The sequence below is a fragment of the Carassius carassius genome, chromosome 15, assembly GCF_963082965.1.
Source record: "Carassius carassius chromosome 15, fCarCar2.1, whole genome shotgun sequence".
NCBI classification, from domain to species: domain Eukaryota; kingdom Metazoa; phylum Chordata; class Actinopteri; order Cypriniformes; family Cyprinidae; genus Carassius; species Carassius carassius.
Window position 1 is genome coordinate 18,165,023 of NC_081769.1, and position 23,011 is coordinate 18,188,033.

Below are 23,011 nucleotides of genomic sequence, written 5' to 3' on the forward strand. Positions count from 1 at the left end.
GATATTGTTCCTTATAATAAATAACCAATACATTCAGAAATCACTTATAATTAAATCTGCCGTAAACATGTAGATCCATTTTTAATAGCATAAATGGTCTACAGAAATGATAACTCATCTTCCATGTACTTTTAAACTCTAAGGAACTCTAACTGGAAGTAATGATAATAATGGCAATGTTAAATGCACTATATAGATATGATAGTCAACTCAGGCAGGAGAATATCACAACTGTGTCAGAACAGACTGCTTCTCAAAGCCATTGTTAAGAAACCACCCCCTGAAAAGACCAGGAACACAGTGTTACTGGGGTTACTAACACAATAACTGTTCCTAGTTTAAAAGGACACTACAAAACTGAATTTCTTTCTGCGGCTTATTCACAGATATTTCTTGGCCTTTAAAGGTCAACTGAAGGACAGGAACCATACTCCTTGTCTAATCACATTTGAAATGTTTAAAGGTTGACAACAAGTACAAATAAGACAGCAAAGGTGATTTTGTTGGACTCTTCTTGATTTGAAATGAAACTTACACATTTACACATGGCAGCCAGCCACGTCTAGCCTGAGTCATTCTGAGCATTTTTAGATGGTGCTATCTGTATAGTGACTGATAATGAGAGCACCTATGCTGTGACAGACACTGTGATACAGTATATGACATACATCTTAAATTATCTTGTCATAAGGAAAGTGAGATATAAATATGTAAGATGAAGAGATTAAAAAACAGTACTCACACAATCATTTCCAGCCTTTTGCACAGGCAAACAAATCTCTAAAATGTGGCACAAATGACTCCAACATTATAAACTGAAATGTCTACACATATATTGAGGCCACGGAGTATAAAAATCCCCCAGACAAAACAAAAAACAAAAGGAGGCACATAAAGTTCCCCAAACAGCAATTCTTGATCAAGTGCAGTCTGGCTTTACAGAATCTGAGAGGTTCAGCTCAATTCCTTTACAAACCAGAACAGTATCCAGTTACTTAATTTCACCAACACTCGCTCCCTTCAGTGAAAAATACACTGTTTTGCAGCAATAAAACATGACAGTGAAAATGTTGCAGGCTGTGTTCGTTACATAAATGACATTTAAAACGTGCTACATGTTGATAATCAATTCCCACAGATTACTCATTTACCTACTATGAAATAAGCTGCTATGAGGCCATGGGGAAAATGCAAATAAGAAGTGATTTGAAGTTGGGTAGATAAATATTGTGAGATATACTATGTGGCAGATTGTAAAACACACTACATTTCAATGTAGAAATTAGTTTATGCAATCATCTCAATAACACCATTAACAAGACCTTCTAAAGCTTGATTGTTCAGAATGTCTTACATTTAAAAAATATTAAATTGAGATTCAAATAACTGACTGAGTGATTTGTGAATGTTTACAGGGAAAAGCATGATGGATAAAATCACAAGGTCATGGGACAAACACAGACACACACAGAGGTCACTGGGCATTGATGTGATTGTCATGAGGGAGAAATAATGAATGAATAAGCACACTTATGGAAGAAGACAAAATGGTTTATTTACATGACAGGAAAGTGTTATGATTTTTTTTTTAAATGACATTATTATCTGAATGATCTCTATTCTAATATGAATGTTACATATATTAGCATTATAGTAATTACCAACTATACTTCATCTGTGGTGTGGTAAACAAATGACACATAGGCTAACGTAAAGGTACCTGCTCCTTTTCTTATTTTTGTTGCGTTGCTTAATCCCTCTTTCTTCCTTTTTAGAGGGAGGATGATTGGAAACCACTTCTCTGGGATTTCTTTCGGGATAGTCATGTTGTCCCACCGTCGTTTCATTTACACAGCTCTGCGCACACAGCAGTCGGACATGACAGCGGCGGAGCGACGGAGAAACACGCGCGCTGCAGCGGCAGACTGGCGCCGGATGACGAAGCGCTGCGTGGAAGACATCAGATTACACACGCGGCGGTAAAATACACTTCACTCCCTCTCAGTTTTGATTTGCCGCAGAGTCGTTGAGGTCATTCAGTGTGATTCGATTACACTTTCACTAAACTAGTTCTCAAATGTTTTTACGCAGCGCGAGTATTTTACACTATACAACACCACTGTCTTTGCACATCCATGTCAACTGAAGAAACATTCTGCGTTCCAGATATTCATGCAAAATGTTTGTTCTTGACTAAGTATTTAAGTCCAATAAATAAATATGGCTTTAAACTTATATATAAGCAACCATTAATTGACATTCAACTAAAATAACGATTTTGACCAGGCTGAAGACGACATGTTACATTAACACTGTCAAAACACTGAGCAGCGCCACTAGAACTACGACGTTGTTTTTATATGACATAATCTGAAAGCCGTTTTATTGGTCGAGAATGTGGCCAATAGGAACTGGTTGAGGAGGTTGCCAGGGCAAATTAATACTGCAGAGCTGTAAAACATGTATGGTTAAGGAGCCAGCAACTTTAGACTCATTGGCAATGAAATATCCATACAGTAATAATAACCTTCAGAGCCAAAATGGCTGATAAACAGACAGTTTCATACTCTAGGGCAAGAAGAGGGTGAGAAAGGGTGGCACTGGAAGACATCTGGACTAGTCAGGTGTCTCTGCACGTGCTATGTCTGTTGTGTCTCTCAGGAGTGTGTGGAGAGAGAGGGAGTCTGGTGCCAAGGAAGGAAAACTCCCGACTGTTAAACACAATGCTCCAGCATATACTCACGTGTCCATCTTTAACTTTTGATGTTGCACTACACCACAGTGAAAACACACAAGAGCCAAGCTTTGGAACAATATCGCACCAATGGCTACCCAATCACACAATTTTATATATATAAGTGTGGATGCTAACATTTGAAATGGCTTCTTAAAGGGGTCATATGATGCGATTAAAATGGTTCCTTTTTTTTGGAGTGTAACAAAGTCTTGGTGCATAAAGAAGATCTGTAAAGTTGCAAAGACTAAATTGTGGCGAGTGGGGCGGGGCCGAGGGACGTGGGAACAAGGAGTGAGGCCGGCAATGATTGGGAAATCAGCGACACCTGCGACCCACCGCCGGTCTCGATTCCCACGTAGGAGATGGAAGGATATAAAACTGGAGCGACGACAGTGAAGGATGAGAGAGGACCAGGCCTGGGCGTTATTTTAGGTTTTGTGTTTATTTTGTATTATTAAAATGTCCTTTGATTGTCTGCCGGTTCCCGCCTCCTTCTTCCCGATGATTAGGAAGTTTTAATGCATTACATAAATTCTCAAATCCAAAGTGATATTCTTTATAAAAGTTAAGATTCAACCACTCCTACCTAAAACGGCTCATTGTAAAATGCCCCCACATGTCTATGTCACATGTGGGAAGATTTGCATAATGCCGCCCAAATGTTCACGCAAAGAAAGAAGGCGTAACTTTTATTGTTGCTGTTGCCGCCGCTTACGCCATGTCGTGGAGACACTGTGTTTTGTTGTGAAAGCAAAATTACTTTGTTTGGCCTTTCAAAAGAGGACACAACTAGAAATCAGTGGTTAAGTTGTATTTACAACACTGTTCCAGACAGTGTTGAGTACTCGAGACTCGGACTCGGTCTCGCGTATTTTAATGGTCTTGTCATGGACTCGTGTGCATTTTGACTCGGTATTGACTCGGACTCGAACATATTGGGAATCGGATTTATTAACAAGTCCACTCGAGTCCCAATCAAAATATTTCATGATTATGCTATTACTGTATGTTAATATTTCTTTAAATTGATATATGATTGTAGGGCCCTATGATTTCATTTAAATAATTAGACATGCTAAAACACAGAATTAGGTAACAATAAAACATATGGTGAAGAAAAAATTAAACATTTCACAGGGCCCTAAACATGTAATTTTTGTTAAACTTTTAATAAATTGTTGTGAAAATGTATGTGTTATGATTTTAATTAATTAGACATGCTTTTTGATTAAGGCGAGACACTGCAGGTGAATAGGGCAAAAAAAATAACTAATAGTTATCACCTTACTTACCCAGTTGATTGATTACATTGATTATTGCAAACATTTTTTGTATTACAAGTTTTCAAAAATGTTATGTTTAAATATGCAAATGAGGCATTATTTAATGAAATATGTGCTAATTTGCATAAATGTCTAGTACAAAAATCTGAACACTAGATGAAGTCAGTTTCAAAATTTTTGTTTAATTTTTTTGACATATTAGAGTCTAATGTTTTTACAGAGGGAATTCTGGTTATCTTTTTTTGTCACTCCATAATTCAGAAAATACTTTGAACAGCCAGAAAACAATATATTTTCACAATTTTGGGGGGAATAAAATGTTGTATATAATCAAGGAAAATATATATGAACAAATCCCTCTGTAAAAATCTTCAGAATATAGACAGGAATAAAAATGTCAAGTTTGGTGTGTGTAAGTGCTACTGAAGTGGAGATTTATGGCTCAGTGTTGAAGAAAAAACTCATTTTGAGAAAACGGCCTTTAAAAATATGTATTGTAATTGAAATCTATTGACACAAACAGATAAAGTGCTATAAAAGAAACACTTAACAGTGTCTTTTGGATGTTTTCCTTCCACTAGTTTGAAAAAGCACTATATGAAAAACCAAAAAGCCCAAAATTGACAGGTGCTTGAAAAAACAGTGTTTTTGCCTGCAGTGTCTCACCTTAATACAATTAAATGTAACCTTTAAAAAGGAGCTTAGAAAAATAAAAACAAAAAAATGTAATCTTGAAAAAAGGATTTCATAGAGCCCTATGATTGAAATGTTCAATGATTGGTGATTTTCTTGTGACGTGATATGTTAGTGTAACATTAGTTCGGAGGCAGCAGGACTCAGGATGTCTCATGAACTTAACACAATAACTTTTTAAAACGTCTGTTACATCATCTATTATTCAGTTTGCATATAAGAGTCACAAAGAGTTTGTGTGCAGTAAGACTCTAAAAAAAGAAACATTCTGTGATATGTGGCCTTTTTACCCTTAACAGATAATATTTTTTAAACCTACATATATGGTGGGGAAGTCGTGGCCTAGTGGTTAGAGAGTTTGACTTCTAACCCTAGGGTTGTGGGTTCGAGTATTGGGCCAGCAATACCACGACTGAGGTGCCCTTGACCAAGGCACCGAACCCCCAACTGCTCCCCGGGTGCCGCAGCATAAATGGCTGCCCACTGCTCTGGTTGTGTGTTCACGGTGTGTGTTCACTGCTGTGTGTGTGCATTTTGGATGGGTTAAATGCAGAGCACAAATTCTGAGTATGGGTCACCATGCTTGGCTGTATATCACGTCACTTTAACCAAGTAAATAAAATACAGTGTACATGCCATGTTATATTTTATATACTGTTTGAGTATGGTACAAATTTTATTGTTTCCACCAAACATTTTACATACTCTTGAAGATTGTCTTGTCTCAGACCCAATCTCTCTGGACTCGGTCTTGACTCGGACTCGAATGAACTGGTTTCGACTACAACACTGGTTCCAGAACAGTTCAACCCAAATGTACAGATGTGTGCAGCGCATTTTATGGAGAATGAGGCCTATTTCAGTGAATTTGCCACTGAAAATTCAAACGCAAGTTTTGAGCAGTGTAGAGTAGCGCTTATTATTTGTAGTTTATCCAATCACAAATGCAAACATGGTTTTATGTTTACCCAGCATGATACACAATGTAAAGTGTAAAAAGACAGTACAAGTCATTATAATCAGTAATTATGTCCCCACTGGATGCAACAAATGCCTCATTTGTAATGGGTTTTATTGGTCTGGTCTCATTGTGCTGGGAGATGGCATCACAGTTTGGTAAGGGGCATAACATTTCCGTCACACGCTTGAGGCATTTAGCCAATCACAATGCACTGGATAGCTGGCCAATCAGCGTATACAGTACCTCGCTTTTTTTATAAAAATGTGCTTTTTAAAAATCAACATGTTTCAGGAAGGCGGGGCAAAGAGGAGCAACAATAATGTACATTATATGGAAAACAATGTGTTTTTTTAACTTGAAACCGCATAAACACATTGCATTAAACCAAATAATGTCTTTTTAGCAATGTCAAGCATACGCCACACTTTTTTGTTCATATCTGACTGCACCACATAAAACAATACAGGCAAATTAAATCAGACAGACAAGTACAAGGAGGACAAACAGGTTGCATTTTATAGGCCTTAAACCAGGCTTGCATTGTGCGATTATTATTGTCACTGTACAAAGATGATGATCATGTCACACTCACTCAGTTGTCATTATTCTCAGACTGTACAGCAGTCAAGATGCATTAAAAACAGGTGTACTCAAGAAAACTTGTCCTTAGTTCTAATCTACATGATCAACCCATACATGTTCACACACCCACACCCACATGAAAACTGTGGCACAGCTGGTGATTTTCATAGTAAAGGCAACATAATATCATGAATTCCGTGAGGATGGGAGACGGGACTTTATACGACGTTATAAGTATTCTCTAGCATTAATTCTGATCCTGGCTTGTCTTGAAACAATTTGATGTTCGTCGTAGGAGAAGTCCCACTGCAGGACACCAAAACCAAGTGCACCAAATCTTCTGAAACAATCAGAATATCATTGGAGGTAAGTAGTTCTTATACTGCACTTTGTGTCAAGATGATTTATGACTTTGACCTTTTGACAGGTTGAACTTCCGGTGACCTTATGATGGATGGGTTGAACTTCCAGAATGAGTTCATGGGTTAACCTATGACCGTTTCCCACGCATCGATCATGCGGTTTTGACAGAAAGTTTTACCCTATTGACCTAGTTAGTTCTAAATTATATATTTTGACGGGTAGTTTGAACGGTAAAGGAAACACTTCCCACGCATCGATCATGTGGTTTTGACAGAAAGTTTTACCCTATTGACCTAGTTAGTTCTAAATCATGGTTTTAGGAAACCCTCCCCTACGCTGTTTGAACTTTGTGTCAGTTAGCTTGTTTGAAGTTTATCCCAGTTATACGGTTATGTGTGTGTGTGTGTGTGTGTGTGTGTCTCCCACTCCCATTACATTCCTGAGCGGTGTATAAATGGGATCGGTGTGTTCTACGTTTATATATAAAACATCCTATAATTTATATAATCTGAAACAATTAAAGGTTTAAAAACATTTCAGTTATATAATTTCTATCATTTATATAATATAGTAATTATCATGCTAAAGTTGAAAACATTTTAGTTATTTCATATATGTGACATTTTAGTTATTTCACATTTATATATATATATATATATAAAACATTATATAATTTATATATAAAACATTATATAATTTACTAAAACAATTAAAGGTTTAAAACACATTTTAGTTATTTCATATATGTGACATTCAGTTATTTCACATTTATATATAAAACATTCTATAATTTATATAATATAATTAATTAAAGGTTGAAAAACATTCTGTTCTTTTAAAAAAGGTTATAAATTAAACTGTATAAAAAATATACTGAAACCGCCTGTTTCAGATAAAACAAGATCTATTTTTTTAGGGGGCTGAAGGAGCTGTTTTCACATCAGCTTTGATCCTGACCCTCTGTGTCCCCACTGTCTGCGTCTGCACGCTACAGTGCACACTCGTCGGAGTTTACTAACCAATCATAATATCTTCAAAGACATTGCTAATTAAAACCAAATGTATCTCACGCGGGAGTACCGTGTTTTTGACAGTTTTCTGACGGTTCACCTATGAATTATGGTTGGTGCGCGGCTAGCATCTCTTGTACCCCTCTCTCACCCTCTCATGCATGTGCACACACACACACACACACACACACATTCGTCTCCAAGTCTTATTTTCTTATTTTTAATGAATATAAACACATTATACATTCACAAACAATATAAAACAAAACATTTACAATAGTTTTAGTCATCACTAAAAATATACATTTTACCAGGATCGGGGGAAAAAATATATAATTGAACAGAACAAAGAATATGGTCAATTTTTTTTACAGTCTATGTTACGGTGTCTTTAAACCATATTACATTTCATTCCTGTAATAAAACATGCATCGGTATTTCATCCGCTGTTAGTGACTATATTCATAAATTATGCTATGCTGTTTTATTTTATCCGCCGATAGAGATATTTTATCTATTGCGCAATCATCGCCACACCGTTTTGTATGAAAAAATACTTTTATTTTGAAAATATGAGGATATCCTGTTGAAAACACTTTTATTTTGAAAAGACGAGGATATCTGGTTGACGCGTGCTTAGCTTTAGCTCAACAAATTCAGTTTGCTATTTACAGGCGGCAAGGAAGCCGACCGGAAGTTGAAGTCGGCCGGGTGCTGCCATCTTGTAGCAGAACTTCACTTGCGTTAGCATCCCGTTAGCATCCCATTGACCTCCCATTCATTTTGGCGTCACTTTGACAGCGAATAACTTTACATCTGAGGCGTTTAAAGACTCCATTTGTCCATTATTTATTTCTAAAGATACACGACAATGTATAAAGGGCTCCATTGCCTTTTATGTTAAATTATGGTCCCGTAGAAACAGTTTTTGTAAAAATAGGCTAACGATTGCGTCATAACCACTCGACTCTCTGTCGCATTACCGTACAGACAGGAGGAGAAGCTCGCAGGCAATTAACTTAATATGGCGTACTGGCGTTACATTTTAAAATACTATGCAAAATAATTAATCAGAATACTTACTCCTGCTCACTCATGCCAAAGAACTCCCCGCTCAAGCTCGCCGTCTCTGCAAGATTAACGATGGCAGTTTGCACGCACAGCTACTAGAAGATGTACATCTGTCAGACAGGTTGCTGACGTCATCAAGCTTAGTTTGAATCTGCGCGTCAGGAACGGAAGTGCTAAAAATAGCTAAAACTGGGCTCACTTGTCTCAATTGAGTTTCAATGGGGTCGCTGTGTCCATTTCTTTTACTGTCTATGGCTATTTATAGGATTTCAGAAAAAAGAAGTTTTGCCATCGCGTTTATCCGTTTGTCATCTATGAACGCGACATCGATGGGGATGTAAGCGCTCCCGGTTAGGAATGCACGGTTCTACCGGTCTCAGTGAAACGGCTTCCTCCGGTGGAATTCATACGCATGGACATATCAAGTTAAAAAGAGACTTATCTCAATTTTAAACAATAAATAAAATATAAAATTATATATGACAGCGTGTTACTAAAGCGGAACATACATTTTAAACAAGTATTCGTCATGTTTATCAAAATTATAAAAACATCGCAGTAACAGACATCTTACTAAACCAAAGCAAATCATTTTTAATCGTGTATTCAACATATACAACATATACAAACACGTTTTAAACATATTTTAAACAAAACCTGGTCATAAACGCCGCCTTCTCAAAATTACAGACATGTACAATCTAGGGATGTGCACGAATAGTCGAACAATCGAATATTCGTTCTGCTCTAATTATTCGATAAATAAAAATGATATTTTCGAATTTAGCAAAAAAAAAAAAAAAAAAAAAAAAAGTTCTCAATAAAACCTAATTTGCTCACTTTCTGTGATTCTCCACGGCATATTTGAAGGTGTATGCAAGCAAAAAATAATTAATAAATGATTAAGGGGCCATTCACATATCGCGCCTAATAAGGCGTGGAAAAGGCTATGCGCGCCGCTTTCTCCTTCTTTCCAAAGCGCTCGGGCAGAAGCGCTCCTGAGGCGACGCGTTCTCTCCATGAAGACGCGGAAATTTCAGCAAAGGATAAATGGATTTGCAGCACACAAAAAAAATCGCTTTCAGTAGCTCTGCTACTAAATTTATTTCAAAATGGCAATCCATATACAGCTATGATCAGCTGTTCCTTCATCTTGGCTGAGCTTTCAACGTTGTTACGGGAAAGGATGAAGCTGAATGTTTAGTTCTTGTCACATGACCTGCAGTGCGCTTGTGGCATTCTGAAAGTTGAGATGTTTTTAACTCGAAAAAACGGGACCGCGTCGCACCGCGTGCGCATCGCGACCACGTCGCTTCCATTATGAGTGCGCATACCGCGCGCCTACATTGGAAATAATGAACTTGAGCGCGCAAAAGACGCGATATGTGAACGCCCCCTAAAAGAACTGCGGTCTTCTACAGTACTTCAAATATGCCGTGGAGAATCACAGAAAGTGATCCAAGAACATTGTTGCAGCATCTCTCAAGCAACGAATAAACACTGCTAACTTGGAGAATGCAGTCAAAAATCCTCTTCTAGCGTCTGCCCTAGACCCTCGGCACAAACATCTCAGGTTTCTCGATGAAAACATGAGAGAAGTAAGAAAAAAAAAACTTTTTTGAACATTATCAGAACATTTTCCTTGATGCGAGTGGTGCGGATGCAGTCGCCACAATGAAGCGGATGCAATGCCCACTCGTCGGAAAAGGCTGAGCCAGTTCTCCAGCGATGATTACAGAAAGACATTTGCAGGGCCTCTGTTTAACCGTTCCAAAATACCTCCATTTAAAAGCAAAATTAAAATATAAAAATGACCGTCTGTACATCTAATGGCTGTAGTTCTATTTTATATTAAAGTATCCTTACTATCCATATTATATTCTTTATTTAAAACAATATATTTAACCGGGAGTATCCCCCCAACGTGTGTTTTCCATCAGTTGTTTGTCCTTTGGGCTTTTTACGTAGTGCTTTTCAGTTACTGTAAGATCGCTTTACACTAGTGTAATGAAAGTTAACTTTTCTTAAAGTTTATAGTTGTATTTTACTGTATCCGCATCCTTCTATCCTGGAGATTGTATGTGTACTGTAAAATACCAAATATACATTTTAGAGTGAAGGCGAGTCGTCCATCTTTTTTTACAGTCTATGGTTGCTACGGTCGTAAACCTTTCACATATCTACGGTACTTTCAGACACAGAACAGGAAAGACATTTGCAGGGCCTCTGTTTAACCATTCCAAAATACCTCCATTTAAAAGCAAAATTAAAATATAAAAATGACCGTCTGTACATCTAATGGCTGTAGTTCTATTTTATATTAAAGTATCCTTACTATCCATATTATATTCTTTATTTAAAACAATATATTTAACCGGGAATATCCCCCCAACGTGTGTTTTCCATCAGTTGTTTGTCCTTTGGGCTTTTTACGTAGTGCTTTTCAGTTACTGTAAGATCGCTTTACACTAGTGTAATGAAAGTTAACTTTTCTTAAAGTTTATAGTTGTATTTTACTGTATCCGCATCCTTCTATCCTGTAGATTGTATGTGTACTTTAAAATACCAAATATACATTTTGCTTAAAGTCTGTAAAATAATTACACCTACAATTTTAAACCTGTTTAAACACATTGTGTGTCACTAAAGCAAGCACGCCGTCTATCGTCTTAATTTTTAAATAACCTGATGACCTTTTCAGGTGAATGTACCGCAATCGTATGGATCTTAAACATAATCACGTTACAATGAGGTGACATAGTCCCTCTAGCAAATCCGTCAAAAGTGGACAAAGCAGAAAAATCTCAGCACGCGGTAGATGCTAATGCTTATGACCGAAGGGGAGTACAACAAGAGCTCTAGATGTAGGGGCGATATTTGTATGCCGTAGTTATGCTGTAAAAATTCCTATGAACAGGGACTGTATGTTTGACCGCAGTCAGAGAAAACTCTTTGACCACAGTCAGAGAAAACTGCAAAACAACGTGTAAACAGATCGGTCGACTATCTCTGGTAAAAAATAAATAAAATTATTCATGTTTACGAGTCACACGTTGACAATTTTTGTCTTATGTGCTCATTACAGCTAAAATCACTGAATTGTGAAATGCAAAAGTGTGTACGGCATTTTTCTATAACCGTTACAAAAGTGAGAACATCGTAGTTCTCAAATGTGATTGTATTACAACGGTAGCCCATCTAACAAATCTGGAGAAGTGGAGAAGCAAAGATGTTTAGCACATACACACGTACACCAGAGATGTTGCTTTATTTGAATCAAAGAAGATGACCGTAGGAACTGTTAACATTCTTTAATGTCGTCGTGTTGTGTTTTGTCAAAATAATAAAAAAAGATTGGGCAAATGTTTAAAAAATTTTCTTAAATTAATAGAATGTGCTCACCCCGCTCTCTTTCCCACGCGAGAGTTAGCATGAACTTACAGGAGTCTTAAAACAAAATGTGAATTGTGTCATCGCCTATCCGAACACAATGACTAAATCTAACAGAGTAATAAAAATATAATTTACAAATCAACATTTAACAAAAAAAAACAAAAAAACAAAAAAAAAACTTTAACAATTGTATTGTGAATTCTATATGCGTTGTAAACATTAGTTTTGCGTCGATGCTTCATGCGATCACACTTTTTGGACAGACACAAAGTTGCGCTAAAAGAAATATCTCGAAGAGAAAAACTGTAACTTAATTTCTTAATTTTCATTTATTCCTATTACGATGACGCTGCACAAAGTTCCACAAACAAATTGCGAACGGCCGTCCAAAATCTTGATACGGTTAAATCTCGAGGTGTAAGAAAAATGTCATTTACAAAACATTGTGATTCTTAGATGTGAAACACCCTTGACATGATCTGCTGGCCTGCAAAATAGTCATAAATGTCTTAGCACGGCTATTTACACCAATAGTATGAGAACTGTATATTCTGTCACTCGCATAGAAAAATTAATTACCGCTTTATCCGGGTCAAAAGGAAATGACGATAATAGCTGAAAACATCCTTAGCTCGTACATTTCTTTCATTTTTGAAAATCACAGCTGCCTGTGATTTCAGTTTTTTAGTAAAACCATTTAACATTACACGATGCCTACAAAATAGTCAAAGCGTATGTTTTCTGTTCTAGGTAAGAACATTTACACCGAGTGTCATAGGCCGGGTAAATAATTTGAAAATAGTATTTCTGTCGAATGAGAAAAGTTCAGTCGTACATTTAAAAAAAAATTCTGATGTAGAAATTATGTTTCTGCCAAACACATCCAAAGAGAAAGAGTTTTCTACTCGTGTGAGAAAAGCACTCGGGTGCATAAATTATATGAAGAAACGATGCCGGTCATCAGGTTATTTAAAAATTAAGACGATAGACAGCGTGCTTGCTTTAGTGACACACAATGTGTTTAAACAGGTTTAAAATTGTAGGTGTAATTATTTTACAGACTTTAAGCAAAATGTATATTTGGTATTTTACAGTACACATACAATCTACAGGATAGAAGGATGCGGATACAGTAAAATACAACTATAAATGTTTTATATATAAATGTGAAATAACTGAATGTCACATATATGAAATAACTAAAATGTGTTTTAAACCTTTAATTGTTTTAGTAAATTATATAATGTTTAATATATAAATTATATAATGTTATATATATATATATATATGTGAAATAACTAAAATCTCACATATATGAAATAACTAAAATATTTTCAACTTTAGCATGATAATTACTATATTATATAAATGATATAAATTATATAACTGAAATGTTTTTAAAACCTATAATTGTTTCAGATTATATAAATTATAGGATGTTTTATATATAAACGTAGAACACACCGATCCCATTTATACACCGCTCAGGAATGTAATGGGAGTGGGAGACACACACACACACACACACACACACACATAACCGTATAACTGGGATAAACTTCAAACAAGCTAACTGACAACAAAGTTCAAACAGCGTAGGGGAGGGTTTCCTAAAACCATGATTTAGAACTAACTAGGTCAATAGGGTAAAACTTTCTGTCAAAACCACATGATCGATGCGTGGGAAGTGTTTCCTTTACCGTTTAAACTACCCGTCAAAATATATAATTTAGAACTAACTAGGTCAATAGGGTAAAACTTTCTGTAAAAACCGCATGATCGATGCGTGGGAAACGGTCATAGGTTAACCCATGAACTCATTCCAGAAGTTCAACCCATCCATCATAAGGTCACCGGAAGTTCAACCTGTCAAAAGGTCAAAGGTCAAAGTCAAATCATCTTGACACAAAGTGCAGTATAAGAACTACTGAGGTAAAATATGATTGAAATGGCCATTAACCGGCTGTTGGTGAGCACATCAAACCAGAGATAAAAGACTACAGATTTTAGCCTAGGATTATAGGAATCTTTAAGGATTTTCTAAATTTGTTGAGTAAATTACACTGTCAAGGTCCAGAAAAGTATGAAAGACGTAGTCATAATAGTCCATCTGCCATCAGTGGTTCAACCGCAATGCTATTAAACGACAAGAATACTTTTTGAATGCTGAACGCAGGCAGCTTATGCTCTTCTGTTTCAGCCATGCCATAAACTGCCTGCTTTAAGCTCATATTCTACAAAATGGAGATACGGTGATGTTGAGAGACAAAGAAGAGACAAATTGTTGAATAAAGTCGTTACATCCAAGATGGCGCCGATGATGATGGTGGCCTCCGTGGCGTGCACCGCAGTTGTTTTTGAATTTTTGTTAGTTTGTCCTGTCTTTAGTTTTATCCCTGCAATCAGTTTTACCAGAGACTAATTGCTGGTCAGTCTGCACTACACATCACCCGATATATTACCGGTTTTCGACTATTCTGATGTTTTGCTGGACACAGTAGTTGGTGGAGCTGCAGCACAGATCAAGTGCTTCAGGACACGCAGACGGGGGAAGGGGGCAAGCTTGTGAAGCTAAAGAAGAGCAGATTTCAAACGCTGTTGCCTAGCATCCATCTGGCGCACCTCCTCTCTCTACCCAACAAAACAAACAAACTCCTTCTGCTCTCCCAGACAAATAAAGATTCCTCACACTCTGCTGCCCTGTGTTTCACGGAAACCTGGCTGAATGATGCCATACCCGACAGATTTTTAAATCTGCAGAGTTTCCAGCTGTTCAGAGCAGATTGCGACGCAGAATCAACGGGGAAAATGCGGGGCGGCGGGACATGCTTTTACATCAATGAAAGGTGGTGTACAGATGTAACAGTGTTAAAGAAGTTGTGCAGTCCTGATCTAGAAGCACTCCTTATTAACTGCAAGCCGTTCTATTCGCCGTGGGAGTTTTGCCTGTTCATTCTCGTGAGTGTTTAAATTCCTCCGCAAGCACACGTGAGCTCAGCTTCACAGAAACTCGCTGATGAGATCACAGAGACAGAACAACAACACCCAGACTCTGTTTTAACTCTCTGGAGTCTAAGGGTATTTTTGGGGCCTGGAGAAGTTTTGTCATGCCCTGACATTTGTGCTTTTTTCAGTTTCTTATACACATCTAAATGGCTAAAGTCTAATCTCACTGTAATCAGCACAAACTTGGCTATAATAATAATAATATGTGAGCAGCATGTATGTACATGATTGTGTTTTTGAGAAAAAATTTTTTTATGTGTGGTTAGTGAAAAACTACAAATGTTAAATCACTTGAATAAGGCAATAAAACCCATACAGAACATTGGTTCCCAGGACTTTTGAGAACTGGAGCTTGTAGCCTAGAAATTTTCTTTCTAAATTATGTGAAAATCATCTTGTTTACTCACTCTCAGAAAACAATATATTGATTTAAATTTTCTAAGACACTTTTTGTTGGTAAAAGTCATATGTGAGTAGACGTCAACTATCATGAATATCATTGTGATTTACACCTGAGAAGACAAGGCCTGCATAATGAGCCTTTCAGTCAGCTGTGTGTCTGAGAGGGAGGAGTTACAAGAAAGAATGTGAGGACAAAATAAATCTATTGAATTTGATGGTTGTAGTTTATTTAGAATGTATTTAATTATTATTAGTAATTATCCCATAACATAATTTAATATCCACTTGCGAGTACAGTTAAACAGTTTATTAGGAACAATCAAAGCTGACATTCAAACTTAATTTTTTGCATCATTACTCCAGTCACACAATCCTTCAGAAATCGATTTAGCAATCTTATTTTCTACAAAAACATTTATTGTTATTATTATCATCATCATTATTATTATTATTATTATTATTAATGTTGAAAAGAGCTGAGAATATTTTTTCCAGTTTTTTTAGGGGGGATAAATTGAAAGAACAGCATTGTTTGTTACGTTTGTTACAGTTACATTTTTTTGTTACATTTATATTATTTACATCAAGCTTTTGAATTGTATACTATTGTATATTGTTATTGAAACTTCATAATATTTCACTTTATTATACATTTAAACAGGAATTATAGTTTGGAAAAAGTCTTTGGAAAAAGTCTAACTAGTAAAATATTTACACATTATGTGAAAATTAGTACAAGTATATAAATAAATAAAAAGAGACTTACTCATGTTTATGATCTCTGCTGAATAAAGCACTTCATTCTTTTTTTTCTGGAGGAATTCCAAATCTCAAATCCTCAACCACATGACATCTTTTTGGGGTGAATTATGTCTTATTCCTCTTATCACAAAGCAAACAGTAAAATAATAAAAACTTGAACAGTCTGGCTGTGTTGTTTTCTGTTGTGTGGGTGTATTCAAGCAACACGCTTCAGTGAAACATTAGTATCTGAATAGAGCGTTCAGCACGGGGGCATGTTCGCATTAGAAGATAATGAAGGGAGACGTGAAAAACGGACATCGCGTTGTTTTCATATGGATTACTTTATCACAGAATATCTGTTTTCGTCAGCACTTGTTTAGTTTAAAAGTAGACATGTCAGGCTTTCTATAGATAGATCTCTCATGTCTCTTCGTTGAGTATTCACGGAGTTACAGTTCATTATAATGACGTGTTTGTAAATGAAGATCAGCGCAGACAAAGGCTGCAGACTGCACACCTTGATTGTTATCTTTATTTTATAAGTGCACAAAGTTCTGTTGTTATTATGTCTGTATACAAAAAAAGTAGACCCTTTACAGATTCGATTGATGTATTGCTCTTTTCTGTACGATCAAAACTGAAAGTGTAATTTAAGTTCTTTTCGGGTTTATCAGGAGAAAATTTACGACTCCAGAGGGTAAATCATTCTTCGGGACATTAATAAAGCAAATCTCTCCCGTGAACTGCCAAAATACAGACAGCATGTTACATGTCCCACCAGAGACAGTAATATATTGTATCACTATTACACCACAATAAAGAATGCATATCACTCATTTCCACGAGCAGCTTTGGGGAACTCTGATCACTGTTTGGTACATCTTATACAGACCTACAGGCAGAAACTGAAATCAGCTAAACCTGTATTAAGGACTGTAAATAGATGGACTAATGAAGCAGAGCAGGATTTACTAGCTTGTTTTGACCTCACTGACTGGAGTGTTTTTGAAGCTGCTGCCACCAATCTGGACGTTGAAAAAACACCTCACACCCACCCTGAACACCTCTCCACTAGGGATGGGCGTTTTCCACAAATATCACATTCGAATATTTGAGCTCACAAAAACGAATATTCGAATATTCGTTTATTTAAATTAAGTTTAATGAGTCAGACGTTATTTTTCAGCGACATTTGTTTTCGTCATTTTGAACAAGCTTACAATAAGCTTGAACATTACACATCGTGTTTTGTAGCTGAAAACCTTTAACAATGCATGCAAACAAACAAAAGTAGGCCACAGATTAAAAGCAAAAAAAAAAAAAAAAGTGAACAAAGAAAAAACGTAAAGCAGCCTGCAGCAATTAGGTTATTGTACAGAATGTAGCTTACACTTAACTTTTAAACTGTCAGCAAATCGTTTTTGCTTTTTTTCTATTGTTTCAAATGTTCTTGTTAAGAAATACGGGCATGTAAACATGATTGGGGGAAAGTCGGCTCCTTAGTCTGTTAACACTAAGGCCGGCCGCGGAGAAAACGCGCTCTCACGACACAGACGTTGGCGGGACTCAAAAATAATGGTGTGCTAAGCGAATACGTTTTGTGAAGCGCTTCGTGTTTTTGTTTACCACTGAATGGGATCCTCATCTGGTCGAATACATGGCTCCAGCAAGAACTGTTCCCACTCGTCTCGGCTGTACTCTCTGTAATCATCGCTGGAGAACTTTCCAACGAGTGGGCATTGCATATTCTTCATCATGGTGACTGCATCCGCACCACTCGCATCAAGGAAAATGTTCTGATAATGTTCAAAAAAGTTTTTTTTTTCTTACTTCTCTCATGTTTTCATCGAGAAACCTGAGATGTTTGTGCCGAGGGTCTAGGGCAGACGCGAGAAGAGGAGTTTTCACTGCATTCTCCAAGTTAGCAGTGTTTATTCGTTGCTTGAGAGATGCTGCAACAATGTTCTTGGATCACTTTCTGTGATTCTCCACGGCATATTTGAAGTACTGTAGAAGACCGCAGTTCTTTTAGGGGGCGTTCACATATCGCGTCTTTTGCATGCTCAAGTTCGTTATTTCCAATGTAGGCGCGCGGTATGCGCGCTCATAATGGAAGCGACGCGGTCGCGATGCGCACGCGGTGCGACGCGGTCCCGTTTTTTCCAGACGCGTCCACACAGCATCGAGTTAAAAACATCTCAACTTTCAGAATGCTACAAGAGCACCGCAGGTCATGTGACAAGAACTAAACATTCAGCTTCATCCTTTCCTGTAACAACGTTGAAAGCTCAGCCAAGATGAAGGAACAGCTGATCATAGCTGTATATGGATTGCCATTTTGAAATAAATTTAGTAGCAGAGCTACTGAAAGCGATTTTTTTTGTGCTGCAAATCCATTTATCCTTTGCTGAAATTTCCGTCTTCATGGAGAGAACGCGTCGCCTCAGGAGCGCTTCTGCCCGAGCGCTTTGGAAAGAAGGAGAAAGCGGCGCGCATAGCCTTTTCCACGCCTTATTAGGCGCGATATGTGAATGGCCCCTTAATCATTCATTAATTATTTTTTGCTTGCATACACCTTCAAATATGCCGTGGAGAATCACAGAAAGTGACCAAATTAGGTTTTATTGTGAACTTTTTTTTTTTTTTTGCGAAATTCGAATATAATTTTTAATTTATCTAATAATTAGAGCAGAACGAATATTCGAATGTTCGACTATCCGTGCACATCCCTACTCTCCACATGACCATTCACACCTCCTGCAACCCCCCTCTCCCCGATACCTGCAATTCACATCAGCAAAGGTGAGCCAGTTCTTCCGGAGGCAGAAAAGGAAAAAAGCATCAGGCCCAGATTATGTTACACCAGCCTGTCTGAAATCCTGTGCTGACCAGCTGGCCCCTATCTTCACACAGATCTTCAACAGATCACTGGAGCTGTGCAAAATCCCTACACGCTTCAAATGCTCATCCATCATCCCCTTCCAAAGAAATCCAAAATTACAGGTCTAAATGACTACAGACCTGTGGCTCTAACATCTGTGGTCATGAAGTCTTTTGAAAAACTGGTGCTGGCCCACCTGAAGGACATCATTGGATCCTTGCTGGATCCTCTTCAGTTTGCCTACAGAGCAAACAGGTCTGTGGACAATGCAGTAAACATGGGGCTGCATTATGTTCTGCAACGTCTAGACAGACCAGGTACTTATGTGAGGATCCTGATTGTGGACCTCAGCTCGGCCTTTAACAAGATAATTCCAAACCTCCTCCTGCCCAAACTGCTCAGCTTTCTGTGCCCACCTCCGTCTGTCAGTGTATCAACAGCTTCCTGACAGACAGGCAGCAGCTAGTGAGGCTGGGAAAACTCACATCCAGTACTCGTATGATCAGCACTGAAGCTCCTCAGTGTTCTCTCTCCACTGCTCTTCTACCTCTACACCAACGATTGCACATCTAAAGACCCCTCTGTCAAGCTGAAGTTTGCAGACGACACCACACTCATTGGCCTCATTCAGGATGGTGACGAGTCTGCTAACAGATATGAAGTTAAAGAGCTGGCTGTCTGGTGCAGTCTTAACAACCTGGAACTTAACACACTCAAAAGTCTTAACAACCTGGAACTTAACACACTCAAAAGATGATGTGGAGATGATCGTGGACTTCAGGAGAAACCCCCTTGGACTCCCCTCACTCACCATTATGTACAGCACTGTGACTGCAGTGGAGTCATTCAGGTTCCTGGGCATCTTTTAGGACCTGAAATGGGACATTCACATTGGCTCCATTGTTAAAAAGGCCCAGCAGAGGTTGTACTTCCTTCGCCAGCTGAGGAAGTTCAACCTGCCACAGGATCTGCTGAAACAGTTCTACTCTGCCAACATTGAATCTGTCCTCTGCACTTCAATAACTGTCTGGTTCAGCTCAGCTACCAAATCTGACCTCAGAAGACTACAGAGGGTAGTCTGAACTGCTGAGCGAATCATTGGTACAACCCTCCCCACGCTCCAAGAACTGTACTCATCCAGAGTGAGCAAAAGGGCTGGCAAAATCAATATGGCATCTAACCTGGTTCAGGTCTATGGGGTGTAGATTGTACAAAAACGTACAAATAAGAATTCTGATGAATAAGCCTCCAATTCACAAAAACACTTAAATGTTGACAGTAAATATGTCAATTTTCATCAACAACGTTTTTTTCACAGACAAAAATGAGATGATATTGAAATAATAACTCTTTTTGAATGACAAAAACAATGACGAAAACCTATTGACATTTTCGTCACCGAATAATAAAGAGTCAAAAATGTTAGGGAGGGATGATTGGACAGAGATCCATTCAAAATGAACTTACTGTGTGGAAAAAAGGGTGTATGGCACACATTTTAACTGTAACGCTCAGATAATACGTTTGCATAAATTTGCTGCACAGCTCATAAAACGTAAAAAAATTCACCATCTGGGAGTAAGAGAAAAGCAGACGTGTATAAATTTGAAAATAGTGACGACACGAAAAAAGAGCACTTAATTCGGTCCGGTTTTCTAAGCACACACTGCCAAATCCCGCACACAGAATAGCACATCTCAAACAGAGCACGACTACTGAATTCAGTTCTCCATCCCAATTTAACAGAGAAATACACGAAAATGATATTTGTGCATTTTGAAGAGTTTTCACGTAAACACACCCGGTTATGTCTTAAGTTGGGAGAATATAGCCAGTATAATGAATCTGTGCAGTCAGTTTTAAAGGGGCAACAGCCTAATTTACTTAATGCTGTCGGTCCTCTTATTGTTAATGAATCAAAAAAAGAAAGAGGAGAAATCACTCACTGCTCTTGACAGAATCACTTTAGGAGTTCTCATAAATATTAACCTAAATTTAATTTATATAAATAAACGTCTTCTTGAAAGAATGAAGGACGTTGTATGCAAGTTGCAGAGCCGGACAGTAGCGGAGTACATTTACTTGAGTAGAGTACTTAAGTACAATTTTGAAGGATCTGTACATTACTCGAGTATCATTTTTGGGGAGTACTCATGACTTTACTCAAGTACATTTGAGAGGCAAATATTGTACTCTTTACTCCGCTACATTTCTATCCATAACCGTAAGTACCCATTACTTCTTCGGCCCCGTCCACACGGAGTTTACCCCAATCCGATCTTTTTTTTCCTCGTCTCAAGGAATTTCCGCTTCCACATGAAACTACAAAACGATGTAGTATACATGCCAGACCAGCATGTGGCGCTGTAATTCTGCCACACAGATACACTTAAAATGGAGAAGAAGACATGGACTTGCTCATAAACCTTGCGCGTGATACACAAACGAAAACGCAAAGGCGCATTTTCAAATTTATCCACTCTGGGACCGGTTTCAAAAAACATCGGTTTCACTCTTCCAAAACGTCGGATTCCATTTGGACGAAACGTCTATCCGATAAAAAATGTGTGCATATTCACAGAAAAGCATCTCCGTGTGGACGGAAAAAAAGGAAAAAAAAGAAAAGAAGACGACTTCAGGACATTTGATTGAATTGAAGTACAGTACACACACACACACACACACACACACACACACACACACACACACACAGAGTTGTCACACATAGATTTGTGTGTGTGTGTGAGAATGGTGTTATTCAGCTGAAAGTATTTTCTCCTGCCTTTGCCTGTATGTCAGTGTGAGAGGAAGGGGCTTAATACTGTCACTCAAATGAGCTGAATTTAAATTTTCCTTCTTTGTACACTGACCTAAACACAGCTGATTAGCTGATTTTCTTTAATCATTATTATTTTCTCTTCTATGCTGCGTGTATAACACTTCAGGTTCAGAATTGTGTCAGAACATTGCTATATTGCCTTCTTTGCTGGTTTAGTTTTATTGATTTGATTGATGAAAAAACATAGAAACTCACATGTACACACAATTGTTAGCTGAATTTTTTGAGTATGCAGTGTGTTTAACACAGTCAGGTTTAAATGTGGGTGCAAAAATTCCGTTAAAACTCTAGCAGAGGTTTGTCAGAGCGTTGCCATTGTGCTATTGCCTTGTGGGCATGTGAGAAATGTTAAATAAAGCAACAAAGTAAAAAGATGAAAATGACTTGATTTTACTTTCAATTTACTTTCTCCAATGTATTAACATTTTTCATAACTCCATGTAGGACGTTTCTGTACATAAATGTAAGCACTGTGGCAGTAATAATGCAATATTTAGAAAATGTACTCTTGTACTCAAGTACTTTTAAAAATAAGTACTTCAGTACTTTTACTTAAGTAGACATCTGACTGTAGTACTTTTACTTGTACTTGAGTAAAATCTAGCAAAGGGTATCTGTACTTTTACTCAAGTAATGAAGCTGTGTACTCTGTCCGCCTCTGGCAAGTTTATATAAAGAATGACTATTATAGGACTATTGTATTGACCAATATCCTTGTTTTTTATGAGAAGTGGTTTTATTTAATTTTGAGATAAAGACATGTTATGTGGAGTTAAATGTGTGTCTGTTCAAACCTTAATATTATTAATATTAACAGGGTAATAGATGTTCTCTGCAGGAATATGAGTTTGGAAATTTTTGAGAAATGCTTAATAAATGCATTACACCATAACTAAACCCATTAGATTATAGTCGGCTAAACATAATGTAGATTTACTTGACTAAAGTCTTATGATATTTATTTGACTAAAACTAGACTAAGACTACAACAATTCAGATGACTAAAATATGACTAAAACCCCCTTCCATTGGACTATTGCTAAAAA

The 23,011-nt window shown here is 37.4% G+C and overlaps 1 protein-coding gene across 2 annotated transcripts in view; it reads right to left on the bottom strand.

Annotated features, from left to right (window-relative positions):
- LOC132158345 (phospholipid-transporting ATPase ID-like) overlaps positions 1-23,011 on the bottom strand; it is a 76,783-nt gene that overhangs the window by 33,492 nt on the left and 20,280 nt on the right. The window contains exon 1 of one of the 2 annotated variants that reach the window (XM_059567720.1): positions 1,721-2,334. The exons of the other annotated variant lie outside the window; for it this stretch is intronic. Within the exon in view, the coding sequence (XP_059423703.1) occupies positions 1,721-1,847 (127 nt within the window). The 5' untranslated portion in view covers positions 1,848-2,334. Of the gene's footprint in view, positions 1-1,720; positions 2,335-23,011 lie in introns of those variants that run through there. 2 annotated transcript variants of the gene reach the window in all.